This window comes from Lepisma saccharinum, chromosome 15 (genome assembly GCF_977018435.1).
Source record: "Lepisma saccharinum chromosome 15, izLepSacc3.1, whole genome shotgun sequence".
NCBI classification, from domain to species: domain Eukaryota; kingdom Metazoa; phylum Arthropoda; class Insecta; order Zygentoma; family Lepismatidae; genus Lepisma; species Lepisma saccharinum.
Genome location: NC_139243.1, coordinates 3,489,717 through 3,502,153, shown reverse-complemented (window position 1 = coordinate 3,502,153; position 12,437 = coordinate 3,489,717). Strand labels below are relative to the sequence as shown.

The following is a 12,437-nucleotide window of genomic DNA, read 5'->3' as shown; positions in this document are numbered from 1 at the left end:
TAAAATAACTGGAATTTGAAGACGGTGCACATAATATTACGTGCATCAGGTGGCATTTGAAATGTCTAAAAAAGTTTACAAAATAATCATCTCACTCATCACTGTCAGTTCGTGATTTGCTGGTCATCATCATCATCAAATATTATTAGACTTGCGGCTTATATCTCGCTGTTTACGACCAGCATACATTTTAAGAACATAAAGTTACCCTTTTGATATAAATTTTACACAAAAAGCTCATATACACTCTCAAATATCTTTCTTATATGTAACTACATTCACTCATTCATTATTTTTACAAAATTACAATTCCATATCAGCTTTTCTCAAAAATGCAAGTATAATATATCCAAGTTGTTGGTCTTCCACGCAAGCTACATACAGGAGGGTCAATAAGGGTAATGCATGACCATTGGGCGAACAAAGATGGCGTCACATTGGAATTTTCAACCTTCCCATCGATTTTCACGAAGTTAAGCACATAAGTTCTGGGTAAGAAACAGAAAAATTCAATTACGAATTTTACGCTAAAAATATTGTGCTGAATTGTTGCACAATTTTGCCGTTAACCTGTTTGAAATGTCTCATACGAGGAGCTAGTGATTTGCGCATTAGCTTTGATAGAATCTGTGGTTCGTCATTTTGTAACGCATGCGCATGACATTGATATGAAATCGTTGTTGTCGACCAGGAACGTGACAAATATCATTTCAGTATACCGCATTATGTTACGGGCTGTATATCTTACATTAACTGACAAGGAATCAAAGCTGACATGTGACGTTTTGTCAGCTTGTATCACAGTCCGCACGATATTTTTTCTAGATGGACGTTGGAGCCTCGTACCAAGGTGGTACCCACCGTATGTGATCAGATTTACTCAGTGGAATCTCTACGAAGTCACTACGAGTCACAGCTCTAGCAACGAACGGATCTTTTTCCAGTTTCAACGTCTCCTGCCTCGATATACGTTTCGTCTGTTTCGCGTTCTTGTGCTCGACGTAGCTGTCCTTGTGTTCGGTAGTACTTTCCAAGTTGCCCTCAAGTACTAAGAACGCCGGGGGAGGCTTATGAACTTCGGGTCGGTTCACTTCAAAAGGTTTGTAGTTCTCCTGCTTCTCCGTGACGGTGATCAGGTCACCGTTTAACTTGAGCTGGTCCTCCTTCCTCACCGGAGACGACCGACCGCCCTCAAGCCTCACGAAACTTTGTTCGTATTCCGTGGCATCCTCAAACGTCCCTTCAGGTTTCAAATTCGGCGATGCCCTTCTTATCTTCGGTCTTTCCGCTTGAAACGATACAAACTTCTCCTTCTTCTCGGTAGTTGACACTAGTAGCTCCCCTTCCGGTTTCAGATTGTCCTGTCGCTTTTGTGCTTCCACTTTCGTCACGGGAAGCTTCAGGAATCGGTCTCCGTACTCGCTAACTTCGCTAAACTCGCCCTCAGGTTTCAGGTGTGCCTTGTGTTCACCCTTGCGAACACGTTTGTGCGACGGGTCCACCTGTATCGGCCTGAACACATCCAGCTTTTCGGTGGTCGTCAACAACTCTCCCTCTGGCTTGATAGCGTCGTCTTTCTTCGCCAGAGCCGGTCGTTCGTTCAATGGAAGCACAAGAAAGCTACTACGATACTCGGAGTCATTCTGCAAATCACCTTCCGGGCGAAGATTTGCCTCAGCGCGCTTAACGGTGGGTCTTTGAACTACAAAGCTTTGGAACTTCTCTCTCTTCTCTGATACGGCATCCATACTACCTTCCAGCTTTAGATTATCCTTGTACTTGACCGGTGAGGAACGGAGGTGTTGTGGAAGCGCAACGAATTTCCCTCCATACTCCGTCGTCTCACTAAATTCACCTTCAGGTCGAAGATTGTCTTCGATTCTAATAATTACAGAACGCTTAGCCTCAAACCTTCTGAACTGTTCACCTTTTTCTGTAGAACTTTCGAAATCACCTTCTTGCTTAAGAGACGAATGTGGCCTAATTGTGATTGGCCTTTGCCGCGGATGGTCTACGAACTGAACTCGATACTCTGGCTTGTCGGCAAATTCTCCTTCTATTTTCAAGTTCTCTCGTGGTTCACTCGATGCGGTCTTACTAATTACTGCAAACGCCTTGTACTTCTCAGTCTTTTCGGTTCGGGTATCCATCTCGCCTTCTGGTTTTAGAGCTGACTCTGGTCTCTCTATGTGTGGTCTGCTACGGGGGAAGTCTACGTAACGTTCGAGATACTCCGGTTTCAGCTCCACGTCACCTTCTAACCTCAAGTTATTACGTGCTTGTATGGGCGAACTCCTCCTCCCTTCTAGTGCCTTAAACTGCTCTCCCTTCTCCGTGACGCCAAAGAACTCGCCTTCTGTCTTCAGTTGTTCTTCTGGTCGTTTCACTGTCGGAATTTCACGAGGAAAGTCGAGGAACGATTCCCTGTACTCTGGATGGGGAAGGAATTCTCCTTCAGCTTTCAAATTTGCTTCTGGTCTTTTCACTTTAGGTCGTTTACTTTCAAACGGTCTAAAGCTGTCGGTATTCTCTGTTATCCCCTCAAATTTACCTTCAGTCTTAAGATTGTCGTCTTGCTTTGTTACCTTCGGACGCGATCGAGGATGGTCAACGAATTCTGTCTTGTATTCTTGGTCTCTGTACAATTCCCCAGTCACTTCTAGATTTGTTTTCGGTCTTATAAGTGTTGCCCTTTCCCTGGGGAACTCTGCGTATCTCTCCTTGTACTCTGGATTGTTGAAGATCTCGCCTTCAGGTCCTACAACAGGTTCTGGTCTTACAACAACTGGTCTCCTTCTGAAATGATTAAGGTAAGATTCCTTGTACTCTGGGTTGAACTCGATATCTCCTTCTAGATGAAGATTTATTGGTCTTTTGGATATCTCTGCTCGTTTGATCAGTTCATGCTCTTTGTACTGTGTTTGTTTCTCTGTTGATGCTTCAAATTCACCTTCCTGTTTCAATTCGTCCTGTGGCTTCTTTACCACTGGTCTACTTGTAGGGTACTGTTTGTAGGAATCTTTGTATTCGGGATTTAGATGCAAATCTGTTTGTATTTGGAGATTTGTATGGCCTATTGCGTGTTTCAGTCGGCCAGGACTTTCGTGTTTTATATACTGGGAACCTTTCTCCGTTACGAATTCAGCCTTATCTTCGGATAACTTTATGTTCCCTACAGGTTTACGCACTGTCGGACGTTCCCTTGGAAATTCTATATAGTTTGCACTGTATTCTGGCTGACGTTCAAATTCGCCTTCCAACTTGAGATTGTTTGGATGTCGCGTTATCTCGGTACGGTGTATGTCCTCAAAACCTATGTAGCGAAGATTGCTCTCGGTCATACAATCTAACTCTCCTTCCTGCTTCAAACTAGACACGGGTTTCTTAAATACGGGTCTTTCCCTGGGGGAATTGACGAATGTGTCTTTGTATTGTGTATGTGTACCTATATTACCTTCAAGTTTTAGACTTGTAGATCTCCGGATCAGTTCTCGTTTATCCTGTTCTTTTATAGGTACGAAACTTGACTTCTGCTCAGAGATGTTTCCAAAGTCGCACTTTTCAATTGTTAGATTACCTTCCGGTTTCTTTGTGGTCGGTCTATGGCGCGCGTGGTTTACAAATGAATGTTTATACTCGGCGTCATTTTCAATAGAGCCTTCTAACTGAAGGTTCGTAGGGTGCCTAGCCAATTCTGGTCTCTTGACGATTTCGAACGGAACGAATTGTTCTTGCTTTTCACTACACTTTTCGATGCTTCCTTCCGGCTTCAGGTACGTTTCGGGTTTTCGAACCACCGGTCTTTGCCGCGGGTAATCCACATATGCTTCCTTGTACTCGCGACTGCGTTCGAACTCTCCTTCCAAATGAAGAGTCGTTGGTTTCCTCGAGAGTTCGGTTCTCTTAACTCCTTCGTACGGAACAAACTTGAGTCTCTTCTCGGTCTCATTCGATACTTCGCCCTCTGGTCTCAAGTTTCCTTCCGGTCGCTTAACAATCGCCCTCTCCCTTGGGAAATTTACGTAAGAGATTCTGTACTCCGGACACCGTTCGAACTCACCGTCTAACTTCAAGTTCGTTGATCTTCTTGCCAATTCCGAACGTTTCACGTCAAACCTTACGTATTGCGCTACCCCTTCACTGACTCCGTTGAAATTTCCCTCTAACTTTAAACTTCCTTCGGGCTTGTGGACTTCCGGGCGGGCGACTGCAAAAGCGAGATACTTCTTCCGGTACTCGGACTTCTTCTTCAACTTCCCTTCCGGGATGAGATTGTCGCTAGGCCGCAGGAGATTTGGCCGGATGAGGTCTTCAAGCTGGAACTTCTTGAAGGTTACGTTGTGCTCCGTGAGAAGAGGCTCCGAAGCCGACTTCCAGTCCCAACATGGCAGTTCGGTGGGTCGGCGGTAGAAACTCCGGTACCTACTGGAAGATAAGGAATTAATGTTAGTTGCTTGTACATTAAAAACAGTCACTTACAGGTCGCAGTATTTACATTACAGATTACATTGGATTCTTCGCTCAATGCAAAATTCACAGTATTAATATAGTGACCTACAGAGACACATGTTCACAAATTGTGTATTTGCAAGTCCTATAGTGCCACAAAACCTTGCTCTATTTATGGCTACTCCTACTCCTTCGGCTAAAAGTTAGGTGTACCACGCAGTTCAGCATGGGTGTTCTTTGTGTCTCTTTGTCAACTTCATGCCTCATCCTCATCTGCGCGATTAGCCAAAAGTGACAAACAAGAGCGAAGTTGGATTGGATTGATTTGTTGTTTTAAGTCCACTTTATGCACAGTAAGGCTAATCGGGACTGGACCTAGGTTTAAAGTGGGATCCGAACCACTAAGGACCTCCACCGGGAATCGAACCCGGGACCCCTTGATTACAAGGCGACTACTCTACCACTACGCCATCGAGGAGGCCCAAGAGCGAAGTAAAGTAAACCAAATCAATAACAATGAGATATTGATTTTATTTACTTAAGCGTTTCAATGAAAGCTTGAACTTTGAAAATTCTAATAATTTTCTTATTCGTTCTCGAGCATGTTATTTTCAAGTTGAATAAAGGTAGTACTTTTTCATTATGTTACTGAAAATTAATTATTTCGTAATTGTGAATGTAATACCTTATTTATTGTTGAAATTAATGTACGATATTTGAGAGTAATTGCATATGCCATCAATGAAAGTCTCATGGAGCACGGGAGAGACATCTAGTGGATAGATCTTAAATATTCGTGACGTAAGCTCCGGCAGACATCCATTGGATATGCATATGCACGTCCAGGATACGCCCATAGGATATCCAGGAAGGATGTTTCGTGGATATTCTCTGGATAATTATTGGATTTGTTTCTGATATCGGTTCTATTTGGTTCACGTGTGACGTTTTTATTTGATTGTGGCTAAGAAATTAATATACAGTATTATGGACTAGAACTGGCTGTAAGGTGGTTATTTTTACATATCATTTGGACATTATCGGAATATTTTCCACACATATTTTGTATACTCAAAACATTTATGGACTATTTTAGTCATATCAAAGATCTCATGCAAACATATGTTATAACATGCTTTCTCTCTCTCTTTCATGTCTACATGTGAAAAATACTTTATATATGAAAGCATCAGAAAAGTTATCAACGTTAATTGGTTGATTTAGTGCCTGTATACATGGCGGAGTGATTAGTATAGCGCACTACGACGCAACGAGTCCCGGGTTCGAATTTTGGTCTGGGCATGCATGTTTTTTGTGCGTCCCTTCATCAATTTCATCATATTATCACTCCTCATCTTCTCGATTAGCCAAAAGTGGAAGAAAGGCGAAGTAAAATGAACCTTAATAGATCAAAATCAATCAATCAGTGGATTGATTTAGTTTATTTTACGTTGGTTTTCCGCTACTTTTGGCTAATTACGACTATTAGCAATGCTCTTAGACATACAATATGGAAATGAATTTTCTCTAGGAGTCAGAAACGACTTAAAGTTATTCTTACAATCACACTGCAACGTCCCGAGTACAAACTTGAGGTATTGTAAAAATACATCTTGAAAATCAATTAATTGTTGTGCAAGGCACAACCCCAAAAGGAGATTAAATCATAATAAATAAAAACAAAGATTGTTTTTTTAATTCTAAGACTTTTAATTTAATATTGAATAAAATTATATAAATCTAGGTGTACGTTACTGTATTTAAGTTACGAAAAAAATGTTTTGTACCATGGCAACACTGTGAAAAATGTCAGTGGATACCCTGTCCCAATTATCTCTGGAGCAGGCGAACGAAAACAAGTCTCTGAGCAAGTAGTGACTCCAGACGGCTCCACCAATGAACACGTAAGAGGAAACGGGATTGCATGGAGGGGGAAGCAACTGCAGTTGCCAGCATTCGCAGCAGTGTGTACTGCTTCGCTGTGCCTACTTGATTTCCTCCCCTTCTCCGACGCTATGCGCTGCCTTCCTCCACAGATAATGTAACACAGTATATGCTGTGTTGTGTTGCATAAATACAGGTTAGATTCTAAGCGTTTACAGCTCAGAAACTAAACGCTTCCGAGGTAATATTTATGAGGAAAAGTTACTTGTTTCTATGATATCTACGAGCACCCGAGGGTTGTTGAATTTGTTTTGCGACACCCTGTATATATATATATATATATATATATATATATATATATATATATATATATATATATATATATATATATATATATATAATATATATATTTGCACTAATGATGTATTAAAGTTTCGAAATAAAAAGTTTTGTACAATGGCAACACTGCGGAAAATGTCAGTGTAGCATTGTAGAAATCGCACCCTCTTAAGTGTTGCTAGGTCCATCTAAATTTCAGTAGCTCCTATTCATTCGTGCAAAGGCCGAAGCATTCTAACAATTTTGAACAATACTTCTGCAGGTGCACTGCGGCACGGTATATACTCACAGGATAAGCAAGATTCAGAGATAGCGAAGGGTCATTTTTCATCCAGCGTTATTTGAGGATCTTCCACACCGTAGAGCATACGATATACGCAGATAAGAAGTGTGACGCATGTTGCGGGACTGTCAAACTTCTTTTCGGGAAGAAAGTGTTGTGCGAGGCGCGTGTACGTTTTTTGGAAACTCTTTCGGCGTAGATAGAGAAAATCGTGTATTACTTGCGTTCCTTAGATGTGGAGTTCTGTGCGAAGGTACGCTCGCGTGTTGTGCATAACAACTCAAGGGCACGCAATGCTCTTTAATTATAGGCGGTATTCTCTGAGAGACTTGTCTTCGCGTCTCGAATGAGTAGTTCGCAGGAGGAGAAATAGCTGCGATCCACGCAAAAATAGCATGTTGCGTTTGGTGCTGTGATTTCCAGAGACTTACGCTTAGCATGCTCAGAGCTGTTGTGAGATTAACACGTAAGCACGATGCTATTCTTGGTTCCAGTTTCGTGATGTTTTTCGTGGGTTGAAATTGTGATACTACACTCTTGTTTCCGTCTTTTACTCTGTTACCTTCTACAGGCCTCCACGATAGTGTAGCGGTAACGGCATCGCCTTATAATCAAAGGGTCCCTGGTTCGATTCCGGTGGGTCTTCGGATTCCATTTTAAACTGTAGGTCCAGCCCGATTAGCTTCTCTGTGCATAAATTGGACTTGAAACAACCACCTCAAAAGAACTCAATTGCCATCATCCGTTCTCTTTCTTACTGTTTATTTTTCTTCCTATCTCTACTTTCCTGTATTTTATTTTTCTTTGTTTCCCCTCTTTTCTTTCTTTTAAATTCATTATTTTCTTCTTCTACTCTCTTTCATCCTCTATTTATATTGTCCCATATTTTCTATCTCGTCTCTCTCTTCCCCTTTTTACATCTTCTCATCCTTGTGTGAGTTAAAATTGTAATAGTATTTCTTTCTGTCTTTTCCTCTATTACCTTTTTCACAGGGTGGCTACTCACCGGGAATTCCTTGAATTCCGGGAATTTCTTGAATTCCGGGAATTATGCGTGAATTATTGGCTCCTGGAAATTATGCGTGAATTCTACTTGAATTTTGCTCCGTAGACGTAAAAAATTACAACTTTTTCTAACCCAAATCCTAATCACATTTTATGGAAATAAAAAATTATTTTCGTAAAATTCGCTTCGCTCGCATTTCCTGCTTGTCTTAGTCTTATCAAGTTTATAACCATAGCTAGGGGGCGCCGGGAGTCGGCCCTGGGCGCCGAACTATCTAAATGAAAGAAAGTTATAAAATTGATTCATTGATTTGTGGTTTTAAGTCCACTTTATGCACAGAAAGGCTAATCGGGACTGGACCTACAGTTTAAACTGGGATCCCAACTCCTGTGTCATGTGTTGAAAAAATAATTGAAATCGTTTGTTCGAACAAAAATGCTTTAGCAACAACTTCTACCCCCTTTTTGCATAATTCACGAGAATAATAACTTCTTTGATACTACTACCACTACTAATAATAATAATAACAACAATTTTGGTTCCGGCGGGTTCGAATCCCGGCTTGAGTATGGATGTTTGTGACTGTACATTCATCAACTTCATCATGTCACTCATCCCCATCTTCGCAAGTTAACCAACGTGGTACAAGAAGCGAAGTAAAATAAAACAAATCAAAAATAATAATAATGTTATAATAATAGCATTATTATTAACACTATTATTATTAGTACGTTTATCCTGCCACTTTCTCCCCGTCCGCTCAGACAAAAATTCATGGTTGCGCCTCTTGATTGTAAATAGAAACTCAACACCTTATATTAAATATTTTAATTATATTACGTCTACCGTTTAATTGCATTATAATTTTTGGATGTTGGAATCACATAGACCCTTAATATTATGAAGATATTTGTGTGTGGATGTTGAGAGGCGGTAATACGTAAGGTTCAAATAGAGAAAACATCTGCTTGAATTTTTGGAAAGTTCGCCTTGAAAAGCGGGAATTATACTGGAATTTTATCATGATCCTAGAATGGCCACCCTGTTTCAGTTCTTTCTCTTTCTCTCTCTGCAGATCTTTGTCGTCCCTTTTCCTACCTTACTGTCCTTTTTATCCAAGTGTCCCTCTTTTTCTTGTTCACCATCCCTTTATCCTTAAATCCTTTTAAATCCATTATTTTCTTCTTCTCCTTTCTTCTATTCCCTATTTCTATTATCCCTATCCTTCCTCTCTCTCTCTCCTTCGCTTTATATATTCTCACGCTTCTTTTCGTCCCCTTTCTACCTTCCCACATTAAAAAAATTGCTTCTGAGTTGCGGCCAAAAGAGTTGTTACACACTAACTTGTGTAGCACAACACCTAAGTGGTTAGCACAGCCAGGGGTCCCGGGTTTGAATCCTGCCCTGGGCGTTCTTTGTGGGTGTTCTCTCATAAATTTCATCACTCATCCTCATCGTCGCGATTAGACAAAAAAGAAAAGCGACGGAAAATAACAAACCAAAACATACGTAGATAATTACATTTGACATGGGCAGGGAAGGTCTACATATTAAAGGTCTACATATTATGTGTGTGTGTGTGTGTGTGTGTGTGTGTATATAAAAAAAGGTAAAGGTAAAGTTCTCCCCTGTGCTTAGCACCACTCCATGAAGGCGTATAGGGGGTGTGGGAGTAACGCCCCACACTTTCTTGATCCGATCATGAGTGGGGGTGATGTGATAAGCATCACGCCCCTGACCACCTTTACCCCCCAGGGTTCGCCAGGTCATTCGACGCTGGGTGGGCGCCGGGTCCGCTTCCAACGTTAGAAAAGTTCCCGGATTAGAACCGGCCGGGGATCGAACCCGGGACCTTGAGCATGGTAGTCAGACGCGATACCGACTGAGCCACCGCGGCCACTCATGTATCTATAATGTATTTGTATGTGTAGCAAGAAGGGACAACTTTGCAGTTTAAGTTAAAATATTGCTATTTTCTTAAGTTTTCTTATTAGTATTACTATGATTGTTGTGATGATACTTCGGAGGTGAACCCCAATCTTTCTCCCTTGTGTTTTTTTTAGTTTGTGTTTTGTTCAGTCCGCTTTTTGCATGTAACTGAAGCTACAGTTTACATTAGGATCCATTCACTACACTGGCGTACGCAGAAGGGGGGCTGATCCGGCTACAACCCCCTCTAAAATTTTGAGAAAATGGACATTCTGAAGAAATCCGCAAAAGTCAGATTGTTAAATGCAACCCCTCACCTTAAAATGACCCCCGATTGCAATTTTTGAGAGTAGAAAGAAAACGAACTACCGTTATTGGGTATGTCGCCCCCCCCCCCTAGAATGAAGGTATGTACAGTCACGAACACTTCTGGTATCCAGGTTTACAGGACCAGTCCTTCCCGAAGAAAAATCGTGCGTACGCTGTTGATTCACTATGTGGCTCCACCTAGTATCGAACCGGAACCTCTTCATTACAAGGCTACTACGCTACCATCACGCCACTAAGAGAGGCATAACTTCATCTCTTAACATGCCTCGCACTAAGATGGAACTACTCTCTGTAATGAAATCGTGGATTTGCACAGGAAAAGAAATTAGCACCCCAAAATGAAACCGCCAATACGCCACTGTTTTGACTTGCTATTGTGCTTTCTTTGTATGCATAAGCTTATAGTGTAAATCACCAACCCTGAGACCTTCTGTAAACAAACCGTCTCACCGTTTTGATGTATCACTGAACACGGAGACCTTTCCGCAAGCATAGAACTCGCCATGTTGAAAGTGGCACTACTTCCTTGCTGTTCACATGATTATTTTTAGAAAATAACCAATGTTATAAAATATCATTATGTACACAAATCTCTAAGCTCATTGAAAGTTACAATGCATATTCCTACAAAATGTTCACACTTATCTTGCCTTGCCATGACACGAAGTTATTTTACCAAGTGCACTATATTTGGCGGAACAAAAATCGTTATTAGGATGCTTGTCAAAGTTTCCAACCGCAATAAATTTACGAACTTTCTTTGTCTTGTTTTTATCATCATCATCAATATATTTATTGGACTTATAGCATTGCATATGGCTGTTTATGCCCATTATATATTTTATTTACATAAGATACAATGTACATAAAATCTAGAAACAAATTTCAAATACACTCCTATCTATATCAAACCTTAGAAATATACATTACCATGTTATATAATTTTGTTTAAAAAAATGCAAGTAAAAAATATTCCATTCGCATGCAAGAAAGACGCCAAATTTATGGGAAATGATTGCTGGTGCAAAGAGTTAGCCATAAAGGTGAAGCAATAAGTAGAAAAGAAAGAGCATTGGGTTTAAAGTGGGACGTCATTTGCGGCAGCGTATCCCATACTACAAATAGGCCGTTGTTTTACCTTACGTAATGAATCCTGTAACAACGCTGGATATTCGTGTGGATTGTTTTACTTCTATGAGTTTGCAATGCTTTCTGCATGCACGTGGTTTTGTTTACAGAAGGTCTCAGGGTTGCTGATTTGAACTTTAGTGTACTTACTCCATAACAGAAGACGGGCCTGTCTACCCAGAATGCACCGGTGATGATGACTTGAACTATGTACCAGACTCACTGTCCACTTATTGTGGAACAACCTCCAATATGTACCCTCTGCCATGAAGCAAAAAAGGAGCATTGATCGACTAATAAAGAGAACATAAAAGACTCTTCACTTATTCCCCACAGATTGCCTCCTTATCCCAGACTGTTACATCGATTTCTGACTTCCATATTGGTTCCACAAAAGTTGAATGTACGAGACGTACAATGGGAGAGCAGAAAGACAGTAAATGAGGCTAAAATCAGGTCTAAAAATTTTGAGTCGGTTGAGAAGCTAGAATTTCTGGAGTTTTGCTGTCAAAAGAGTCTCATCAATCACCGATCTTTAAAGGATTCTTATCGGAACTTCAAAGATTGTCACCGTTCAGCCGGTACCAGGCTGAACTGTTTGTCGTATCTTAGAGGCAAGATGGATTTATATTCAAGTTCTCATTCCGTGTGAAAGTTTCTGTCAGTTTCGTTTTTCGCGTTCTCTTCAAAGTTCGTTTTATTAATTTTTGCTCAGTGGTGCCATCTGTTATCAATTTTGTCCATCTAGCTTTAAATTTACCACATGCTATTTTAAAAAATGAAACCTTTGTTCGGATCATATCAGGGACGAATTTATATGTACTAAAAAACGTTAACTTTATTTTCTGCTATCAAGATAATGGATTACGGAACTTTCTTGAAAGTGTTAAAACGTGAATCTCGTCTTGAAGATCCTGTATTTTGACTGAAACTTCAATATCGCATGAAGTAATGGGGTCGTATTGAAATTATGCATAGGATTTCAACACGAAAGCGTCAACTTGCATTCTTTATTGTTGGCATAGAATAACAACAGAGGCGGTATATATTGTCAAGATCTAAACATGAGAGTACAAAACGAACAGAATA

At 40.6% G+C, this 12,437-nt stretch overlaps 1 protein-coding gene across 1 annotated transcript in view; it reads right to left on the bottom strand.

Moving 5' to 3' along the window:
- Positions 1 to 500: 500 nt before the first annotated feature.
- LOC145999732 (uncharacterized) overlaps positions 501 to 12,437 on the bottom strand; it is a 51,450-nt gene continuing 39,513 nt past the window's right edge. The window contains exon 2 of the mRNA XM_083137011.1: positions 501 to 4,425. Within this exon, the coding sequence (XP_082993137.1) occupies positions 822 to 4,425 (3,604 nt within the window). The 3' untranslated portion in view covers positions 501 to 821. The remainder of the gene's footprint in view (positions 4,426 to 12,437) is intronic.